This window comes from Pelophylax lessonae, assembly GCF_965119305.1.
Source record: "Pelophylax lessonae genome assembly, chromosome: 6".
Classification (NCBI taxonomy): Eukaryota; Metazoa; Chordata; class Amphibia; order Anura; family Ranidae; genus Pelophylax; species Pelophylax lessonae.
This window is the reverse complement of record NC_138773.1, coordinates 158,041,754-158,065,596: the sequence shown is the minus strand read 5'-3', so window position 1 is coordinate 158,065,596 and position 23,843 is coordinate 158,041,754. Positions and strand designations below refer to the sequence as shown.

The 23,843-nt window shown below is 45.5% G+C and overlaps 1 protein-coding gene across 1 annotated transcript in view; it reads left to right on the top strand.

The window, feature by feature from the left end:
• Positions 1-18,741, top strand: part of LOC309557429 (LITAF domain-containing protein-like) — a 99,702-nt gene extending 80,961 nt beyond the window's left edge. Inside the window, exons 4-5 of the mRNA XM_082260147.1 lie at positions 6,323-6,488; positions 18,452-18,741. Of these exons, the coding sequence (XP_082116273.1) occupies positions 6,323-6,488; positions 18,452-18,560 (275 nt within the window). The 3' untranslated portion in view covers positions 18,561-18,741. The remainder of the gene's footprint in view (positions 1-6,322; positions 6,489-18,451) is intronic.
• The last annotated feature ends 5,102 nt before the right edge of the window (positions 18,742-23,843 follow it).

Here is a 23,843-nt window from a genome sequence, read left to right as displayed (position 1 = left end):
GTAAAGGCCTTTTTGCCTCATGCTGTGACACCTTTGGATTTAGGTTGCCAGGAACAATGTCCCTCACCTGTGCACTGAGTGATGGCTTGCTTTCCTTTTTGCTTTGCTCCAGTGTGGCCATATGCATCTTGCACCAGTCTGGGGCTTATTCTGTCGGTAACAATCCCTCCAGCCACAGAGCTCTGTCTCTCATCTCAGCAAATCTTGCCTCCTTTTTCTGCTTTGACCGCCCCATTCTTGCTGTCATGCACACAACAACTTGAAATACAGTTCACACCAGAAAAAAAAATCTTCTTTCGCAGGTACACCACCTGCACACAATGCCTATTGCCTGGCTGCACTTCCACACACAGCCAACAGTTCCTGACATTAACTCACCATTGGAGCACAGACCTGGATTCCACCATCAGCTGCCTGCATCTGAGAACCAATTGTAACATGGGGGACCATTAGCTCAGTGGCAGATGCATTTTTCAGTGATTCACTGTAGTCAGGACTGTGGTTTAAGGGCATGGTAGCCCATTTTTATTAAAACAATAAGGAAAGTCCATAACATAGTTTCCCACGCAGGGGTTCTTCTCCAGTCAATATATATCAAACTGAAAATGCTAGCCCAGCTGGCTCTCCCGCTTTTACTCAGCCTTCCAACAGCAGTACCTCTGCTCTTTTCACTGGTCCCCAGACCATGAACTCCACAAAGCTGGCAGCTTCACTCTGGCCTTGTGCCGTCACCTGTCTCTTGCAAACACACGTGCACTGGCTGCCACCTGCAGCCCCTGATTCCCAGAGAGCATTGGAGTCCTCCTGACTCCCCACAAACAGACCTCCTGTCTGTTGGATGAAGCAGTCTCCAACTTGGAGCCCTGATGTTTTACTAAACCTTCATTATAAGGGCTGTGTGCGCCTGAGCACACACCCTGCTGGTCATCCACAAAACATGGACACGGAGTTGGAGATTCCGTCCCAAGACACTATGAAATCTCCAAACTACAGAGCCCCTTTCAGGACTACCAAAACCTGGAGAAAGCTGCAACAGCAATTTTCTCCACTGTACATCTGCGCTCTGTAGTCCTGCACAGAGCCAATGTGCACACTCTGTGTCCTTTGTGTCCTTTAAATGACCACTTTCACCGTGACAGAGTCTCCACCTGTCACAATATATATATATATATATATATACAGTATATATATATATATATATATATATATGTCAACACATTTTGGTAAAATATAAAAGATGATGTTATGCCGAGTAAATAGATACCTAACATGTTAAGCTACAAAATTGTGCACACTTGTGGAATGGCGTCAAACTACGATACCTAAAAATCTCCATAGGAAACGCTTTAAAGATGTTTACAGGTCACCAGTTTAGAGTTACAAAAGTCTAGAGCTAGAATCAGGGCTGCCGCTAGAAATCCTGGGGCCCCATACAGCCTACCTGACAGGGCTCCCCCCCCCCCCTTCCACCAAAAATATCAAAATTATATTATCACCCCCTCCCCCAATCCCTCTTCCTAGCAGAAACCCCCCAAATTCCTCCACAAATTCACAACCCCATCCCGGGCCCATACAGAGTGCAGGGGTCAGGAATGCATTACCTACAAAGTGCAGGGGTCAGGAATACGTTTAGGAGAATGCTAGATACAGAATGCAGGGTTCTGGAGTGCATTATGCACAGGGTTCAGGAGAGTGCTAGATAGGGAGTAGTGTCTTACTAAGCTGACCAAGATTTCCCATAGATGCAAATGTTAGACAGGGAGCAGTGCCATACCAAGTTGACCAAGATTCTCCATTGAAGCCAATGTTACAAATCGGGAGTAGTGCTATACAAAGGTGACCAAGATTCTCCATTGAGGACAATGTTAAAAATCGGGAGTAGTGCTATACCAAGGTGACCAAGATTCTCCATTGAGGACAATGTTAAAAATCAGGAGTAGTGCTATACCAAGGTGACCAAGATTCTCCATTGAGGACAGTGTTAAAAATCGGGAGTAGTGCCATACCAAGCTGTACATAGTAGCGAATGTACGTAAATGCCTCTGTGTTGCACCTCTTCCCAGCTGCTACAACCTACAAGACACACACCTCTCCTCTGCCCTTATCTTCCCCAAAAGTCCCCCATCTTCCACATGATTACCTTTCTAAAATACCTTTCTGTTGCTGGCTGCCATATCTTCCTTCTCCTTCTTCCCTATGCACTTGTTGCTTGACAGGGGGTGGGTCTGAGTAGCAGTCCTGCCCATTACCGACATCACAGCATGAATTTGACAGGTGCAGTCTCTCATTGTGGCTGCACAGTGCACACCCAGCTGGTTTGTTAGCCAATCCCTGGCTGTTCTAAATGTTCCCACTGCTGCAGGTCCTTCTGAGCTAGAGGTAACATTTATCACCAGAATTATGCCGGACAAAGCTTCTGTACAGCGGGACAGCGGGACAGTCCTGCCCAGGTTGGGAGGTATGCTGTCATCCTACCGATCTTCCTGCTGTCCGGTCCCCCCTATGTGCCGGGGCCCCATACAGGAGTACTGGCTGTACCTCCCTGATGGCGGCCCTGGCTAGAATTATTGCTCTAGCTATAACATTTGTGGTGATACTGCACATGTGTGGTGTAAGCCGCGTTTATATATGTGTGCGCAACCTACGAATGCATTCGAGCAAGCAAGGGGGAATGGGGTGCTTAAAATGTAGTTTTTTATTATTTTATTAAAACATTTTATTTGAACACTATCCCTTTAATTTTATTTATTTTTTTATAATTTTGCTGTTACCAAAAAATGTAAAATCCCTTGTGAAAGCAATAAAGAATGACAGGGTTGAGACATCTGGGGTCTCAGTCTCATCCAAATTCCTTTTTTTGCTGCTGTCAACTTCCTTTTATGATGCTACATTTGTTTTGTACGGTCCCACTGAATATAGTTACCCAATCTTGCTCACTCATGAGATGGACTGTAGATAATGGGATTTGTAGTGTACATAGAGCAGTGCGACTGTACGTCCATGTAAGGCTGGTTCCAAAAAAACAGAAGTGTGTGTGCGTGTGGGGGGTGGGTTGGGGAGTGAGGTTTAGGAGCTCAAAGAGGACATTACCAGGAGGCAGAAACCGCATTAGGAAACAATTTAAAGAGAGATAGGTTGCAGCGTTATCAAAGTAGCTACAGTGTTTACAGTACTACAGGGGTGTCAAAGTCAATTTCATTGTGGGCCGCTTCTGCATTATGACTGCCCTCAAAGGGCCAGTTGTATCTGTAAAAGTAGATGTCCAGAGCACCCCCCCCCCCATTATATCAGATGATGTGCCCCCCCCTACTATCAGGAGTCCCCCACCCTCCCTTTCATCACAGTGCATCCCCCTTATCTTATGTTGCTATCGGGAAGAAGCTAAGGCTGGAGTTGGGAAGCAGAAAGTGCAGGGTCTGGAAGAGGACCAGACTGACTGGAGTCAGCTGCTGGGGTCTACTGAATGCTGAGACCAGGGAAAGGTGGGGACAAGGGGGTGTTGTGGTTGCACAGAGAGGTGAAGGATCTGCAGGAGGTTTTATGTCCTCCTCTGACTGCAGAGATGGGGAGGGGGGGGCAGAGACAAGCCTCTCTGCACCTGCATAAAGAAGCGCAGGACCTGGAGGAGGAGTTCTGTCCTCCTCTCTGCTGTTGACTGCTGGGACAAGTTGGGGGCAGAAACAAGGAATTGGCGCAGCTGCAAGAGAGGTGCGAGGGCCACATGAAATGGCCTGGATGGCCAGATTCGGCCCCCGGGCCTTGTGTTTGACACCTGTGCAGTACTATTAACACCAGTTACAGGGATATTAAGGGCTTCAGTACTTCACTATAGCAAAAAGACGGCACAGCACTATTGTTCTCCCAGGACCCTGTCTTTCAGTCACAGCTGATCACAGATCAGAGTAAAGGGCCGATCACAGAGGCCCTTTACCATGTGATCAGCTGTGTCCAATCAAAGCTGATCACATGTAAACAGACTTGCTGATTATCTGCAGTCCTTTCCTCATGTGCTGTCACAGCTTGTGGAAAGGAGAGTCAGTAACCCGCAAGTCTGACAGGGCACATTTCTGACAGGGCACTGATAATCAGGGTTCTGCTTTTCAGTGCAGCCCCATCAGTATCGCCTATCAGTGCCCATCAGTGCTGCCTCATCAGTGCCCATCAGTGCCACCTCATTAATGCTGCCTCATCAGTGCCCATCAGTGCAACCTATTACTGCAGCTTATCAGTGCCCATCAGTGCAACCTATCAATGCCCATCAGTGCAGAAGAAAAATTACTTAAACTATTACTTTACTTTTAATTACTTAAAACACATCCCAGAAATACAAAAAATATGTATAAACACAGAAAACAGGATTTTTAAGGCAACAACAATTAATATACCAAAGATTAATTCTTAAAATCACAAAATGTTATTACAGACATTGAAAGTTAAAAACAGTCATAGTCTTAAATCTATCATCAGCTTAAAACTTCAGATCAACATGTTTCACCATTTAATGACTTCCTCGTGAGACTTGTAAAGCACTGTACAAAATGCCACCACAGATAAATAGAAAAAAAAAATCATGTGAATCAAACATGCAAATTACATGAATATATTTATATACCAATTAATGTCATCAGTTCATATAATCAATGATGTTGGTGGTATGATGTTGAATTTATGAATGGTCTCCTGAGGAAGGCATTGAATGGTGAAACATGTTGAGTTGAAGTCACTGTATATACAATACATTGTGACTGCATACATTTTCCGAGATGGTTTTAAGACTATGACTGTTTTTAACTTTCAATATCTATGATAACATTTTGTGACTTTATGAATACATCTTTGGTATATTAATTGCCAAAACCTTAAAAATCCTTTTTTCTGAGTTTATACGAGAAAGATTACTTATTTGCAAAATTTTATAACATAATTTTTTTTTCTTTAAGTTTTTGGTCTTTTTACAATTGTTTAGCAAAAAAAAAAAAAAAAAAACTCAGCGTTGATTAAATAGCCCAAAAGAAAGCTCTATCTGTCTCAAAAAAATTATAAAAATGTAATGTGGGTACAGTACTGCATGATCATGCAATTGTCATTCAAAGAGTGACAGCGCTAAAAGCTGAAAATTGGCCTGGGGAGGAAGGAGGTGAAAGTACCTTCGCCCCCCATTGAAGTGGTTAAACACTGCATTTGAGCACCACAAACCAAAAACGCTATTTGATTAATATTTAGTTATTAAACTCACTCATCCATCCATGTTGTCATGCTTTATTTTGCTGAGAAGTCACCATTTACTTCCAATAATCCATCTGCCCTTAGCTCAGGCATGCATTCAGGAGGGTGTGCTTAGCCGAGAAAACTCCTCCTGCCCTCCCACAGTGTATGACATCATTTTACTTGGCTTGGAAACCAGGAAGTAAATACAGAAGTGGAAAAAAAATGTTAACAAATGAAAATGTGATATACCTTCCTATCTATATAGTAATGCTAAAAGCATAAGGATTAAAAATAGTCAATGTTGACTGATAGAGTGAAGTTTAAGTAGCAGATGTTTATGGATTAGTTTAAGAGCCCATTCACACAGGGGCGACACGACTTGCCGGGGCGACCTGTGAAGTCACAGCGTGCATCGCGACCTCGGCGCGACATGCACGGACTTCATATCATTAAAGTCAATGCAAGTCGCCTCCAGGTCGCCCCAAAGTTGTACAGGACCCTTTTCTAATATAATACATTAATAATATAATTACTATAGTAATATATACAGTGTAGAATTTGTGCTTTTTAATTGTAATAATAAAACTTACTACAGTTGTATATTAAAACTATAAACAATCTAACTGTGGCTGGCATCATACCGGAACTCTGGTATCCCACCTTCTGCCCTATAGGGTGGCTTGTTACCAAGTTTTACAGTAAAACCACAGTTGAACGTAATGCATGATTTCATGATGCAATGAAGTTTCCTTTTTATCTGGTAAGTGGAAATTGCCATGCTGTGAGTTTGATTGCAACTGTAAAGTAAATTGCAATAGACTATATTGCTGGTGTGACCTGTAAGAGATTCTTATACACTTTGACTGATAATTTAGATAATCAGAAGAAGTTTATTATTATTTTTATTACATTGTTTGGCAAGTTTTATAACACTTTATAAAATCAGGGATATTTTTAGCAGCCCTTGAACTTATTCTTTGTAATTACATAAATATTGGTATCGCTAGCATACATTTGCTGTACACATGCTTTGGCTTATATTGGTTTTACTGTTGCATACAAAAAGGTATAAGCCCTACAGGGTAATACGTTTTTTTTTTTTTTGTCCATTCAGTTGTTATGGCTCCCGTCACTTCAACAACAGTGATAATGACGACCTCCTTCCATGATACACCTACCGCTTGCATGTGTCCAGTCTGTCGCCAGAACGTAGTGTCAAGAGTGGAATATAACACGGGCCTTCTTACCTGGCTTATCTTTGGCATTCTGCTCTTTTTCGGGTAAACATCACAACCTTGTTCTGGATACAACTATTATTAATTTATCAAGTGCAATAACTAGTATACAAAATGTTTTCTCATTTTATTACCTTCTATATAACTTACTTTCACAGCATATACTATTTCTGAACCTAAAGATGAACTCCAGGCAAACCACCAAATACACAGAATAAATACATTCAAGGGAGTTGTTTTATCTGTCCATTCAGCCCTGAGATTCACATAGCTCTGCCACATAGATTAACCCTGCTTGGTAGGGAGGAAGACCCGATTTATCACTGCTGCAGTTATGTAAGGGCTAAAGCTGGATACACACTATACAACTTTTGTTGTTTGATTTGCTTTAGATTTACATTCAACTATGTAGTGCAGGGGCCTGCCTGATTGCATACAAATTGAAAGTGTTTAGGTTTGACCTCATGTTATATGGTTTTGGTAAATCTAAAGGAAAACATCTAAAGACAATTGAATAGTGTGTATCCAGCTTTAATCATATTAGATGTGGGGACTGCGGTTTTCCTGCATCGGATCAACACCAATCGCCGCACAAGGGCACAAAGGAAACATTTGTTGTTTTTTTTTTGTGCCCTGTTCACACTACATTGGAGCCCCTGGGTGCCGAGTAGTGCAGTGCTGAAAAATGCACAGTGAGTCCTGGTTTACATTGGTGCACTGTGATTCAGTGCCAGTTCCCGCATCACACCTGAACCGCACACTGCTTCACACTGACATCTGTAAACCGCTGGGGGTGTCAATGTAAAGCTAATGACACCCTCAGATCGGTTCAGAGATCACAATGCAAACTGTCAAATGGTGCCGGAATCAGGTCGCATAGGTGTGAACACCCATGCAATCCGATTCCAGTGCTGACCAAAAAAAAGTCTGGAACCATTTTGGTGCGAATGCGATGCAATTTCAGCCATACAGTTTGTATAGCTGAATTTGCATGGCACAGACATCGCATGTGATCTGCACAGCAATGCAGTTTAAATCACATGCAAAATCTGCAAGCGCACAGGTGTGAACCCAGCCTTAATGTTTTTTTCTACCATGGATTGGAGCTTACCAGAAGGAATCAGTTTCTATGCATCACAGCATAGAAATGAATGAAATGCCATTTTGACATTTCAATAAAATTGGAAGAAGAAAAAAAAAAATGACATTGTGCCATATACATTGCAATCCCTTTCACGCACCTCACACTGACAGCTGCCAGCACAATAAAGCCCTGCGTTTTACCATGTGGGCCAGTGTGAATGGGAAGGCACTTGCAGGTCCTGTCCCTCACCTACCGGTGACTGGATAGAGGACTAGAAGCACCAGACTAATGAGCTCATCTCTTTATTAGCTTTCTTCTCCTATCAGCATGCTCCTTGTATGACATGAACACTATAGCTCCTTGTGCTACTTCTATCTGGTCCAAATCGTGTATTTGCACTATTTGCATTAAAAAAATGTATGATGTATTAATGCATACAGAGCTGCATTAACTTGTGTCTTCATATCTGCCACCTTTAAAGTACTTGAAAGGAGATGATCAGGGACTCCACATTAAGTAAATCAGCATTTATTGAGGTCCATTAAAAAAACATCACAGCAGTACAAGAAGGTACAACATTATAAAAAATAAATAAATAAAGACATCTGGGTCCAAATGCATATCTCTGCATTATGCTGTTATGCATTATGCATTATGCTGATTTTATTTTAGATAGAGAGATGCTGGTCATCTTCTTTCAAGTTTATTGAGTCTTGTTTTGGTGCACACAGACTGTGAGCTCCACTATGGATGACAGAACCAGCATATTAAATCTGAAATTGAATCTGAATATAGTTTGCCTTCAGTGTTCCTCCTCCATCCCCTTCCATTAAAACTTTACTAAATTAAAAAAAAAAACATATCGTTTTTTTTTTTCAAATTCAACTTTATTTAAACAAATAGAGAGGGAACATATAGTACAACTTGTGTATAAACCAATTCAGGTCACATCAAAGGCAAACGTGATAGTACGTCGCAACAAAGATCCAATGCAAATGGTCTTGAATATTCAAAAACCAGATGTGTATACTTAGCGACAAAGAACCCATGTAAATGGACTGGAATATACAAAAACCAAATGTATATGTATCACAACAGGTAAAGCATATAGGCACGGTGTCGGATATCCGCGGGATATACGATGTGGCATGAGCGTTGGGAGCCATACCAAATGAGTTCACAAGCTTTAGATGTTATAACACGTAATAGCCGTGCCTAGAAAGGAAGGGTGTAAGGCTAGGGTCAAGAAAAAGACAGGCGGGAAAAAGAGAAAGGACGAGGAAGTGACATAGAGGTATGGGAAGATCAAAGGCGAGAAATATTAAGGCGGGAGAAGGGCTATAGATAGCATAAGATGGGAGGTGGAACGAACCACCTGTGCGGGCGACCTCGACACTATTCAGCCCGTGTCCAGTGGGGAGGAAGCACCCAGGGCCTGCCCCTCATCAGAAAGAACGAACATATTCCAGCATGCCCACGTTTTAGAGTACTGTTCCCGTCTACCCTGTGCGGAGAGTACCAGGTCCTCCAAATCCCGAATCCACTTTACTCTGCGCAGCCAGAAAGAGATTGACGGGGGAGTCTTGCTCTTCCAGCAGAGGCTAATGCATGACTTAGCCACGTCAGTGAGATGTCAGATCACAGACCGTTTGTAGCGATTTAGGGCCATCCCGGAACAATGCAGAAGGAAGAACGCAGGGTCATCCGGGACAACGTAGTCTGTCATTAGCTGAGTAACCCTACGTACCTCCAACCAGAAATCCCGGAGCTGAGGGCAGCTCCAGAAGATGTAGGACATCGTACCCCTGTCTTGTTCACAGTGCCAGCATTTATCAGAAGCCTCTGGGAAGATGCGGCGGAGTCGGACCGGAGAGTAATACCAATGAGTAAGGATTTTGTAGTTTGATTCTTGGATACGGGTGCATATCGAAGATTTCAAGGAAAACCGAAGGATGTTGCGTCTCTGGCTAGAGGAGAATGTCCTATGTAATTCCCCTTCCCACTGAAGGATTCCCGGAAGAACAAAATCCTCATGGGGAAGCGAAAGGAGGGCATACAGTTGAGAGAGGGCATGGGGCATGACACCCCGTGTTTTCAGGATATGCTCGAAGGGCGTCAGATCCCTCTCAAATTGTGATGGGGGGCCTAACTCCCTTAAAAAATGGAGCAGCTGCAGAGCCTGCCAAGGCGCCAGACGGAACCTCCCCTTTGTAGCGGTCAAATGAGCGAGGGTCGGCCAATTCCCTCCTATGGCAAAGTGGGACACTTGGAACAAACCCTCCCGAAGAAGCTCCCCAAACCTGTCCCCGGCACATCCCGGGATGAACCCCGGGTGTCCCAGAATCGGGTACAGCGGGGAGTGTCCGTCCGAGAGGCCCTTATCAATGGCCACAGCAGCACATACCCTAAGCGTCAGGCCAACTGTGGGGTGAAGCCTAGACGCGTTAGGCACGTCCCGAGGCAACAGAGGTGCCCTGTGTAGAAGAAACGGGAAGAGGGACAAGTCCAAGGTCACCCACTGTTTCAGGTGAGCGTGTCGGGCCCAATCCATCCACCTCGTCAGCATGGCTGCCTGGTAATAGCGGCGGGGGTCTGGCAGCGTCACTCCTCCATGTGATTTAGGCAAAACGAGGAAGCGACGTGCCAACCGTGGCCTCTTCCCGGGCCAAACGAATTTGGTAAAGGCAGATTCCACCTGCCGAAAAAATGACGCTGGGATAAAGATAGGTAACGCCTGGAACAAAAACAGAAGCTTGGGCAGCACGGACATTTTTATGTTGTTGCAGCGTCCAAACCAGGAGTGAAGCCCCTTCGACCACTTGTCAAGCAGCGTCCGTATAGTCGTGAGAAGGGGTTGGAAGTTAAGTCGAAACAAAACCGCTGGGTTGGGTGAGAGCCAGGTGCCCAGGTAATGCAGGCCCTCCGTTGCCCACCTAAAAGGAAAATTGTGAGCCAAAAGCTCTCTTAGAGCCGGTGGGAGAGCAACTCCCATGATCTCCGACTTGGTAAAATTGATCTTCAGGTTGGAGAGTGCGCCAAACACCTCGAACTCCCGCAAGAGACAGGGTAGGGAGATCAAGGGCTGTGAAAGGGAGAAGAGGTCATCCACGTAGGCTGAGACCTTATATGTGTCAGGCCCCACAGGGACCCCAGAGATGTCTGGATTCGAGCGAATCTTGGCCAGAAAGGGCTCCAGAGAAAGCGCGAAGAGCAAGGGCGAAAGTGGACAGCCCTGCCGGGTGCCGTTTAGTATACGAATCGGATCTGAAAGGACTCCATTTGCCTTCACCCTCGCACTAGGATTAGAGTAAATGCTCAGGATCCGAGAAATCTTCCCCCGACCCAGCCCAACTCGACACAAGACTCCAAACATATAGGGCCAACTGACTCGGTCGAACGCTTTTTCGGTGTCGGTACTCAGAAAAATCGACGGGGCCGAAGAGCGACGGGCAACGTGTATCAGGTTGATGACCTTTGTGGTGTTGCCCCTAGCCTCCCACGTAGGGACGAAGCCCACCTGGTCCACATGGACCAGTTCCGGGAGCCAAGGACTGGAGTCGGAGAGCTAGGAGTTTGGTAAAGAATTTCAAGTCCGCGAGGAGCGAAATCGGTCGGTAGCTCCCGCATACTGAAGGGTCCTTCCCTTCCTTGGTAATGACAGAGATGTGGGCACTAAGGGCTTTCTTGCAAAACGAAGAGGTATCTCCCACTGAATTTAAAAGTTGCAGCATCGGAGGGATCAGGAGAGAGTGGAGCGCCTGGTAGTATGATACCGTAAAACCATCCGGTCCAGGCGCCTTCCCCTTTTTCGCCGAGGTAATAACCCCAAGGAGTTCCTCTTGGGAAAATGGCAGATCCAACTCCTCCCAGTCGGAGGCCGAGAGGCAAGGCAACTCAACCGAATCCAAATAGGAAGACAGGGAGGCCAACTGCGAAGTCCGCTGAGGGAGGCCGTAGAGGTCCGCGTAGAAGGCGCCAAAGCGGCGCGAGATCTCCTTGGGGAGATGAACCTTTGCACCCCCCGGGTCCACGAGAAACGGACATAGGAGGCCGCCTGCTGCTCCCTGAGGGAGCGAGCAAGTGTCCTCCCACATTTGTCCCCAGACTCATAAGAGATTTTCCTGCAACGCTGGAGCGCCGCCTTAGCAAGGTAGTGTAGAAGGTTAGCAATTTGGTCCCTGAGGCGGGACAGTGCAGCCCCATCGTCCAGATCGTGAATCCGTTTGTGTCTACTTTCCAACACTGCCACCTCCTCAAGCAGCTTGTCCAACCGTGCCTCTCCCTTTTGAGGCGAGCTCCGTGGCTGATGAGGACCCCCCTAATCACCGCCTTGTGGGCCTACCAGATCACTCCGGGATCACTGTCCGGAGTGGTATTCAGCTGAAAGAAAGTCTGTAGCTGTTGGGTGACGTCAGCCAATACCCCAGGGTCCTGAAGGAGGCTCTCATTGAGCCTCCAGTGCCAGTCAGAGTCTCTACTCGTGCCACTAATGTTGATCGTGAGAGTCACCGGAGCATGGTCCGACCATGTGATCGGACCAGTCTCCACACCCACAGTGGACTGGAGAAGGCGATACACCCGGTGCGGGCAGGAGTAACAGGTATAGTCCCGTTCTCTCGGGTGTAGGACTCGCCAAGCGTCAACAAGTTGGAGATCGTGCAACAAGGCCTGGACCCAACGACGCACGGTCCCGGGTACCGAAGAGGTACCCGTGGAGGTGTCTAGAGAAGGATCAAGCGGGACGTTACAGTCCCCACCCAACAGAAGCTTACCCTCCACAAAATCCATAAGGGAAGACAATGCTTTCCAGGGAAAACTCTCCTGGTGTGAGTTAGGAGCATAATACGTGGCTAGGGTAACTTTAACCTCCCCCAAGCGGCCCTTTAGAAACAAGAATCTGCCCCGGAGTCCTCCTTGCGCTCCAAGAGGGTCCAGGGTAAATGGCTGGAGATCAAGATGGACACTCCCCGAGATTTGGATTCAGGGTTGGCAGCATAGTACCCACACGGATAGAATCTATTTTAAAGGAGGGGCAAGCTGCCTACTCTAAAGTGGGTTTCCTGGATAAAAGCCACGGCCGCTCAGAGACGGCGCAGTTCGCCCAGGAGCACTCGCCGCTTCTCGGGTACATTTAAACCCCTAGCGTGAAGCGAGGTCACCTGCACGGGATCCATGAGGTATAGGGGATGAGAAGCAGCGGAAGAAGAGAAGGAAAGAGTAGGGAAAGGGGAGAGGAAGGAAGAAGGTGCTGTCCCCGCACAATCCAAAGGAGGAGGCGGTAAGGGTAGAGGAGGAGGTTAGAAAAGGGAGAGGGCAAAGAAGAGTCAGGGAAGGGTCAGGGAAGAGTACAGAGTTAGGATGTGGTACCAACTGGAAATGGAGGGGAGAGGGGGAAGGGGTGTGACCGTACCCGGGGGGAAAGGTGGGTGGTCAAGGTTAGGTAGGTGGGGAGAGAGCTAAGGAAAACTAAAACCAAGACACCCCGAGGATCCTCCTCCTGGAGGGTCGGAGTCCTATCAGGGGTGTGGGCCTAAAGGGGGTAAAGGCCTGAAAGTGGGTGCAAAACTGGGGAAGGCGAGCTGTGCGGTCAGAGCTCAACCCGTCCAATGTGTCAATACCAGAAGGAAAAGGCATAAACAGAAATCTTAACTGCCATAACCATAGATAAACATTTAAACAATGAGCAGAGCATCTATAAAGCGGTAGCTGGTTGCTAGAGTGGTGTAAGGTCTCTCGCGATCAGCATGGTGCCAAAGGGGGTCTAGGGTGCTCCCATCCCGTCCCCCGGCATCCCAAGGGATGCGAGCCCTCCGCCCCCCAACGATCCCAATGGGGACCAAACCTCCGGGTGGACCTCCCTCCCAGGCAGCCACCCGTGGGGGTAACAGAGAAGCCAGTGAGTGCATCCCCACCTTAATGACCCGTCCTGATCCAAGTAGCCAACACCGTGTCGTGGGCAAGAGCGCAGGGCCCCATCGGCCAGCGGGGGCCGTTCATCGCCCCCGTCAAGCCCAGCGCTCCGCCCCTCTCTCGAGACATATACCCCAGGGGCTCAGGTGACCCCCAGCAGCGGGCCCAGCCCCAACCTCTACATCATGGCACACCCATCCAACCAGCCCCCCCCCATCAGCCCCAGCAACCCGGCGTCCGATCCAGCCAGCCCCCCCCCCCCCCCCAAGTCCGGCAAAAAGGCGCCGGGCGGACTAGGGGAGAAGGGCGGCCAAACCAGGGCCCGCGGACAATCCCCAGACCCCCCCAGCCCCCCCCACCCCATCGGCTGGACGAGACACACCAGGGGCGCCCAGCACGTCCTCCCGCACCCCCCCATGAGCCCAACAAACCATACAGAGCAATGCATAAACATCATCAACAGGAAAACTTAAAAAACAATCCTATCGAGTAAAACCAAGGCACATCCGGGAGCATGATAAGGAGGGGGGGCGGGGAGGCAAAGGGCCACAGTCGCTACAGACCAAAGCGCTCCGGAAGGGCAAAATGGACAGGCCGGGTCGGCCCCCAGCAGTCTCCAGGGGTCACCAGGGCAGGGGGGAATGGGGATATGGGCTCCACTATACAAATACGTCCGGGGAAAGGGCAGACAGTAGGAGTGATGGAGCCAACCTGATCCTCACACGTGGACCGGCGGGCAGAACGGGAGCCAAGGGGAAGGGGTCACACAGCCGCTCCCCCACAGTCTCAGCAGTTCCAAGGGGGAGAGGATGCGGATCAGTAGGGGCCACAGGATCACAGGGGGAACACTCGGCCACTTAATCCTCAGTCAGGGCCAAAAGTCAGAGTCAGGAGGAGGGCATCGTGGCTGGCACCAGGGACAAAGGGGAGTAGAGCTCCAGGGCACGGCACGGAGACCGATCAATCTTCCCTTACCGCTGCCGCCGATTCCTTCGGCAGCCGACGACGTCCATGGGGAGTGCGGGGAGGAAGTCCTCTGTCCCGGGCCGGTCTAGAAGGTGGACCGCGTCCCAATCCAGGCAGATGGCGTAACCAATTGGGCACCACGATCGGCTCTATGTCCAAAAAGGCAAATAGACCCGGGAGGTCATCCGGATGGCGGACCAAAAATGAGGAGGCCCCCTTACGCACCGTGAGGGAGATGGGGAATCCCCACCTGTAGGTACACCCCAGCTGCCGGATCCGTTCCAGATGGGGACGCAGAAGGGCCCTGCGATGAAGGGTTGCCCTTGATAGGTCAGGCAGAATCCGGACTCTGGCCCCATCAAAGTCGATGTCTCCCGCCTCCCATGCTTGTCTAATGATGGCTTACCTGTGTGCATAGCGATGCAGCCGGCAAATAACATTGCGCGGCCGGGCAACGTCCGAGGACCGGGGGCCCAGAGCCCTATGCACCCTATTGAATTCCAGGGGGGGAGACTGGAGGTCTTGGGCCAAACGTTGGCAGATCGCCCTAACCGTGTGCTGTAAGGACTCCTGTCCCGTGGCTTCTGGGAGCCCACGGAGCCGCAAGTTGTTCCTGCAGCTCCTATCCTCCATCTCCTCCAGTCTCAGTTGCAGATCCCCGACATGAGTGGCTTGTTCCGTCCGGGCTGCCTCCAGATGGGTGATCCTCTCCTCCAGAGTAGCAATGGAGGACTCTCCTGTGGACACCCAAACGGAGAGCTCCTGAACGTCTGAGCGCACCGCCTGCAAGTCCCTAGCGTGAGCTTCCTTCAGGTGCCGAGCCAAAGCCTCAAAGTCCTTCTTGGTGGGCAAGGCCTGTATCAGCGCCCGGAGATCTCCCGTGTCTCCCTTAGAGATAGGCATTAAGGCAGAGTCCATGGGTTGGGCCGGTGAGGTCGGCGACTGTGATCCGGGACCGAAGAGGATAGGTGCGGTTGGCGATACTGGAGCGTATGCCATGGAAGGAGTGCGGGCCACGTGCGCCTTAGGCTGGCCGGCGCGGGCTGAAGAGGTCACAGGGAAGTAGCGGTGCAGCTCCGAGTCGGGCGGGTTAGGGAGAGGCTTCCTTGGTCCTCTCCTGCGGCCGGTGCTCATTCCGGTGTAGTAATAGGCAGTTTAAACGTCTTAGGACGGGCGAGATGGCCGGAGCTCAGATACTTTGCTTCCTCACGCCGCCATGTTCAGGACACGCCAAAAAAAAAAAAACATGTAGTTTTTATCACAAACCTGTATCTTTTTTTTGGACAGCAATACCTTATTTAAACATACGAGTGACGTCATTACTGTTTTTCTGTGCTTCTTCTTAAGGCAAATAATGGCCTGTAAATAGCTTCATAAAAACATCACAAAACCCTGTCTCAGTACTCCTATCAAAGGCCTTCAGCCCTGTGGGCTAGCTCTTGAGAGTTAGGCCGCCGATATAGTTCAAATCTGCTGCTGTACCGGTCGTGATTTGAACTGTTAATGGGCTGACTGAATGTACCAAATTGATTGATCGATCAACTTGGGTACAACCATCCAGCCGGATTCTTAGGATTATTGCTGGCGGCTGCTATAGCTGCTAGCGATAATCACTGTCTTCTCCTGGCAAAGACAGTTTCCCCCGCCTGCCCCGCAACCCCTGCTGGGTGGTTGAAGGAAAAAAATTCACACTGCGTATGGCCTGCCTTATATCACTTCCATTATTACTACTGCAGCAATGATCATGATAAAATTTTTTATAAAGCCACTGGCGTAGTGTCAGGGGTTGCAATTGTGACCAGGCCCCATGTTCCAGGGAGGCCACATGGTTTGGTTCTACATCTGGACAGGAGGGGTGACGGGAGTAGCATATACAGGAACCAATCTCCTCCACTTTCCACCTGCAACTGCTAAAAGCCAGCTTCTCCTCCTTTACCTCCCACCAGAATTAAATGGTTGCAGGAGAAAAATGGAGAGATCAGTTCCTGTATATGCTGTCCCTCCTGCCCAGGTTACTTGTGTCCTGCTGCCCAGGCCCACTGTGTGCTTCCCTGGTCCCCCCCCCCCCACAGCACTGTGGGCTCCTCTCCTGCCAGCCGCTGCTGGGGGATGTTTCAGGATGGAGAGCAGTAGAAGGGGCTAGTAAATATGTAATTCACCTGCCCCTTCTTTTTCTGAGAGAACAGTGAGTGATGGTACCAATAATTCACTGTGTTCATTCATAACAAAAGCAAAGTAAACTGTGTTTACTATGCTTCAGTTTGTGGATGAACGGGAAGCAATTGCTGTTCATTCATTCTGTGCTGCTGACGCTTCAGAGATGGAGATTGAGGGCTGTGTCCTCAATCTCTTTTCTCTGTCTTAAAGGTGAAAAAACAGAGGTCTGTTTAGACCCCTGATATTTCACCAAAGCCCCCAACTCAAAAAAAAATTGTAAAAAAAATAAAATTGTAAAAAAAAATAAAGTGGTAAAAAATAATTAAAAAAACAAAATAAAAAACTACATACACCCTCCACTGCTATACTGACTGACACCATCCACTGTCCTTTTGAAACCAATCTCTGCCCTTCTGACAGCATCCACTGCTCTACTGGCACGTCCACTGCTCTACTGCCTAATCCAAATGCAATATTCCCCACGCACACTTTCAACATAACTGGCTGTTCAGTGATGCTGGGTGCTGTAATGACCATAGGTTGGAAACCATGGATACTTAAAGTGAAGAAATGTCATCAGCACACCAAGGATTCCTCGAAGGGGTCCAAAGCTTTATTTTGTAGTCACATGATAAACATACATCAATGTTTCAGAGCCATGCAGGGCCCCTTCGTCAGGCAAGTCACTGCTCTACTGCCTGACACCATCCACAGCCCTACTGATATGCCCACTACCCTATTGACACTATTCACTGCCCTACTGACACCGTCCATTGCCCTACTGACACCGTCCATTGCCCTACTGACACATCCACTGCTTTACTGACACGGTCCACTGCCGTAATATCACTATCCGCTACACTATTAACAAAGTCCACTGCTCTACTGACACTGTCCACTGCTCCACTGCTCCACTGACTGACACTGTCCACTTTTAAGGTAGGCTAAGTTTATATTTTTACAGTGCCAATGTGTTTTATTATATTTCTCAAAATTTTCCTTACTATGTATTTAGGCCTTAATTTCTTATGAAAAAAAAAGAGTGATCTTCGATCTCTTTTATGTTGTCCCGGTAGATCTCCACCTTTCAAAGGTTGGCTACTTGGCTACCCCTGCTCCAGATTTTTCAAAAGAATTGGAGAGGCATGTCAAAATGTGGACAGTTTCTCCATAATCGTTTGAATATGTAAAGATCTGACATACCTCTTTAGCCACTTGGGGTATCCTGGCATGCAGTGGAAGTGTCTGGTGTTGTGTGGGGGGGGGGCGCCCCAGGTCCACTTTTGCATCAGTCCCACAAGTTTCAAGCTATGCCTCTACCTGAGGCCAGCAAGTGATTGAGTTAACAACCTTCTAATATCCCTGAAAATCATACATCTATTGGTGTCTGTACAGTACTTACGTTTACACATCTGTTATAAAACAGGGTAAATCTAAAAACCTTAATTCAGAAAGAGGGAGGTCTCATTGACCAGTAGTGAAGCAGTGAAAGTATGGGCTTGAGCTCAATTTTCTGAACTGAAGTTGAGGTTTGCATCCCGTGATGTGCCTAGCTCTATATATATATATATATATATATAGAAGTTTGAAAGAAAGACAAGCATGAAACTGGGGGATAGGTAAGATTATTTCAGATACTAGTTAATTGGAATTTAATATCTTTTGAAATTATAGGAATTTATTTTTAAGCTCCCCTCATAATTGAACTCAAATATTCCCAACCTCTAACAGCTGTACTTTTAAAGGTAACCTCAAATCATGCAACATTTTGCTTTTATCTCATTAGAATGATACAAAGTTGCAAGGTTTTTTTTTTACATAAAATTTACCACATTGTTTTCAATATGTCAGAAAATATAACTATATCTGTTTATTTTATTCTGTATTGCAGCTGCTGGCTGGGATGCTGCCTCATTCCCTTTTGTGTGGACAGCTGTAAGGATGTTGACCACTTTTGTCCAAACTGCAATCATCATCTGGGGAAGTATAAAAGGCTATGATGAATGCCTAAAGAAGCCAGTTCGGATTTTTGAAGAAAATTATTGTCTGTCTTACTTCTTATTTTCAAAAAAGAGGGAAATTAAGCAATCATATTTTAACATAAAAGTCTCTGCTTCTATACATTTAAGTTTACCGGTCATGTGTTTAATGGATTTTATACTGTGATTAAAGCTTCTTGAATTTTATACAATGAAAAAAATCTTTTTTTATGAATTTTTCCTTTAATTTCAAATTATCATTTAGTTTTATAAAGAAAACCTTAAAATTACTTTGTGTGCAATATGTTTGTTTGAAATATTTGTCTGTTTTTTAAGTTTATACAAGTTATCACACAAGATTCACATAGATTTCTTCAAAGTGTCACACATTTTCAAATTGGAATAAATATGAAAAGTGTGTAAATTCTGGATAAAAGTTGTGTGAATTTTGTGTGAAAACATTTTTACCTTTTCTGTACCTGTTCTGTCACACTCACATTACATCATTAAATCATTTGAACTGCATTCCTTACTAGAGCCTTATTTAGAGTTTTTACTGCCCTGCTATAATATAAAAATGTGCCCACTTGGATTTATTGCTTTTAAAGTTGATTTTCAAGTTTACTGTGCTTCTAACTAGTTTGTTTGGGCAAAGCTGACCCAAACAATTTCCTATACTACCCCTCCAGGGCACGCTGTACAAACTGTATGTATTCTCAGCTACATACAGCATACAACCTTGTATTTCAGCAATGAGATGAGACCTTCCTATCTCACACCTGGAACAAAATTAAGTTGGGCTGAGCAGCGCTCAGCTATTCATAGGCAGCTTTATATTCTCTGAATGAATACAAACCTTCCTCTGTCAATCAGAGCATGCTTTGTATTCATACATTCAGATATACAAAGCTGTCTATGAATAGCTGAGCAACGCTCAGCTCAACTTATTTTTGTGTGAGAGAGGGGGGTCTCGTCTCACTGCCAAAACACAAGGTTGTATACTGCATGTCGATGAGGCTACATACAGTTTATACAACATGCCTAGCGGTGTTAGTGTAGAAAATACTTAATGGAAAAACATGGAAATCAGCTTTAAATATGAGCTCCATGTGTTCCTACATTAAAGTAGGACAAATAAAGAGGGTAAATCTCCCCAATGAGGGCATAGCCAGCAATAAAAACTCACAGGGGCCAAAATCCATCTCCCCTCTATCCAAAACTAAAGAAAAAAAAAAGTTTTGCCTTTAGTTATACTTTAGGGCATTCCAAAAGTTTGTTATTTAATAGCTCAGTGTATTTTCAATGTTGCCCTTGAAGTCACAGAGAAATACCCTCACCCCACTGTACGGTATATTTCACTGCCTGACAGTAAGAGTTTAAGCCAGAGTTGGAAGTGTGTGAAATGTGGAAGTTCAGCCAGCCAAAAACGAACTCTTATGCCCCATACACACGTGCAGATTATCTGCAGACTTTTGTCTGCAGACTTACCAAAACCATATAATATGAGGTCAAACCTAAACACTTTCAATTTGTATGCAATCCGGCAGGCCCTTGCACTACATAGAAAAGGTAAGTCTGCAGACAAAAGTCTGCAGATAATCTGCACGTGTGTATGGGGCATAAATCTACTGGCAGACACATTCTAAGACTAATCTATCTAACCCTGTAAAGCAAAAATATGTATACACACAGTACCCTTTTTGAAGCCGATCCAGTCCAGTCTCCAGGAGCTGGGAAATGTCTGGGAAGTGACGTCACTGATGGAGTTATTATTGGCCTTCAATTGTCAGTTACCTCTTCTGCACACGCCTACACAGAGAAGCCAAAAGTGGATTTTGTATGGGCACTTGTTAGCATACAAGGTTTGTATTTAATCAGCAACAACCACTGTATGTCATTACTGTGTGCCTATTACATTGTATGACCACTAGATGGCAGTGTTACATTTGTGAGTTCATGTTTTGTCTATGCCTCAAAAGAGTAATAAAGAAGAGTTCCTGCTCCGAAAGAAAAGCAGCGTTCAGTGAAACAACAGACTGTCTGCTTGTACTTTGTTTAGCCCCAAAAGGTTATATCTAATAGGTTATGGGCCCAGGACATGTTACAGAAGCCCAGGATATAATACAGATTACCCCCGGATATAGCCAGATACAGTGAGCTAAAGCAAGTAAGTGCAGGAAACAGCAACAGAAAGACGAACAACAGAAATGGCTGCTGCCATCCCCTCAGCGAAGTTCTCCATTGCAAATCTGACAAATCAGAACTACCAATCTTGGAAATTCAAGATGGAAATGCTGCTTATAAGAGAAGGTACGTGGAAATGTATAAATGAACCAAGACCTGGACAGCCCACAGAGGAGTGGTTAGACAGAGATCAGAAAGCACAGAGCACAATCTCCCTGTGCATAGATGATGATCAAATCATACATATATGTAACTGTCAGACTGCTAAAGACATGTGGGAAGAGTTACAGAAAGCACATGAAAGAGTTAATCTCAGCAATAAACTGTATTTAATCAGAAAGCTCTATCAGACTAAGCTACAGAAAGACCAGGACATGCAGGACTATATAAGACAGACCTTAGAGATGGTGGAGAGACTGAGAGGGACTGGAGAAGAGATAAAAGATTTCCATGTTGCAGCGCTGTTATTAAGTGGACTTCCTGAAAGTTATGAGACACTTGTCAAAGCACTAGATGCACGTCCAGATGATGATCTGACACTGGAATATGTTAAAGGCAAGCTTGTGGATGAATACAAGCGCAAAACTGAAAGCATGAGTAATGTGAGTGTGTGTTCAGAGACAGCTTTAAAGACAAAAATCAAAAATAAACACAGTAACGTACACCTAGAAAAGCGGGAATGCTTTGTGTGCAAGAGACCAGGACACCTTAAAGCAGATTGTAGAATCTGGAAAGCTAGAATGCAAAAACAAAGTGCATTGCAACAAGCTAAGAATGTCATAGAAACAAAGGAGTATGCATTCGGATCCAAAAATGGTGTCACCTCTGTGCAAGCATGGTGTGTGGACACATGGTGTGTGTGCTACAAGTCACATGACAAATGACCAAAGTTTCTTCACTCAGCTTGATGAAAGCAAAACAGAAGGGATAACTACAGCTAATGGACAATTTATGAAATCAGTGGGAATAGGAGATGGCTTTCTATACTGTCCTATCTCTCCAGATATCACTAAAAGGATCCATATGAGGAATGTTCTGTATGTGCCAGATCTTGAAAGCAACCTTTTGTCAGTAAAGAAACTTACTAACCAAGGCAATGTAGTCACATTTCAGGGTGACAGTTGTATCATAACAAAAGGGGATTGCTTGCTTGCAAAGGCTAAAATCATAGATGAACTGTATCAGCTGAACTGCAGTGAAATGGTTAAAATAGCCAAAGAGGATAAACATTCAAACTGCATCCACACTTGGCACAGACGATTGGGGCACAGAAATTCTGATACAATAAATAAAATAGTTAAGAATAACTATGCCAGTGGTATTAAGATTAATCCATGTGATCACATAATGATTTGTACAAGCTGTATTAAAGGAAAAATGGCAAGGACACCTTTTCCCAAGCAGACCAACAGCAAATCCCAAAAACCTCTGGACTTAATACATTCAGATCTTTGTGGTCCAATGAAAACTATGACTCCAGGAAAGAAAAAGTACTTCCTGACCTTCATTGATGATTACTCCAGATATACCACAGTATTTCTACTTCACAATAAAGATGAAGTGCCAGAGAAATTAGAAGAGTATCTCGCTCAAGTAAATAATATTTTTGGCGGAATGCCCAGAGTGCTACGAACAGATAATGGCTCAGAATATACAAGTGGTAAAACACAAGCCATTCTCAGGAAGCATGGAATTATGTTCCAGACAACAGTTCCATATAACCCAGAGCAAAATGGAGTTGCAGAGAGAATGAACCACACACTGTGTGAAAGTGGGAGGAGCATGCTATTTGATGCTGATATGCCAACTACATACTGGGGAGAAGCTATCACAACTGCATGTTATCTTCAAAATCGTTTGCCGGGAAAAGCAACAACAAAAACTCCATATGAACTGTGGAACAAAAGGAAACCAGATTTAAGACACATCAGAATTTTTGGAAGTAAAGCCTATGTACACATTCCAAAAGAAAAACGTACAAAATGTGATGCATGTGCAAAAGAAGGTGTACTTGTGGGGTACAGTGAATCTCAAAAAGGATACAGGATTTTACATCAAGACACGAACAAAGTAACAGTCAGCAGAAGTGTGATTATTGATGAAAGTTCTGTGTGCTCAAAGTTTGAACAAACTATTCAAACTGAGAAAGAATCAACATCAGTCACTCAAGAAAATAAGGAAAGTGATACAGAAATAGAAATAACTGCAGAAGAATCAAAACCTGAAACTGAACCAGAAATACCTTCAGTCAGAAAATCAACCAGAAAAAATAAAGGTGTTCCAGCTGAACCTTTATCTTACATAGCTTGCAGAGCTGTTCAAACTGAACCAGGTTCATGGAAAGAGATGCAGAAACTGCCAATGCATGAGAAACAAGTATGGTATAAAGCCGCTGATGAAGAAATGACATCACTCAAAGATCTCCAGACATGGACACTTTCAGAGCTACCTCAAGGTAAACATGCCATAGGATGTAAATGGGTTTTTAAAACCAAATGTAACTCTGAAGGGAAAGTCTGTCGGTACAAGGCAAGGCTGGTTGCTAAAGGTTACTCACAGAAGTTCGGTGAGGACTATGATGCTACTTTTGCTCCAGTTGCTAAACAAAGTACTTTCAGAACACTAATGACAGTGGCTGCCATGCGTACAATGATTGTGAAACATCACGATATTAAGACAGCTTTTCTTAATGGTGATATTGAAGAAGAAATTTACATGTCACAGCCAGAAGGATATTTGAAAAAGGGACAAGAGCATCTTGTCTGCAAGTTGAATAAATCTCTTTATGGCCTTAAACAATCAGCTCGAGCATGGAACCTGAAGATTAATCAAGTTCTACTAAATGAAGGATTCACAAGAAGCAAAGCTGATCCGTGCCTATATGCTAAACAAGTAGACACTGAGTGGATGTATCTGCTAATTTATGTAGATGACCTGATCATTGCTCACAAAAACGACAATGAAATTGCAAAGTTAACAGGAGTACTCAACAAGCATTTTGAAACTAAAGACCTAGGTGAAGTGACATATTATCTTGGAATTGACATCCAGCGTGAGAAAGATGGAAGTTTCCTGTTGAATCAGAGTGCAAAAATTGAATCTATTCTTCAGCAATTCAAC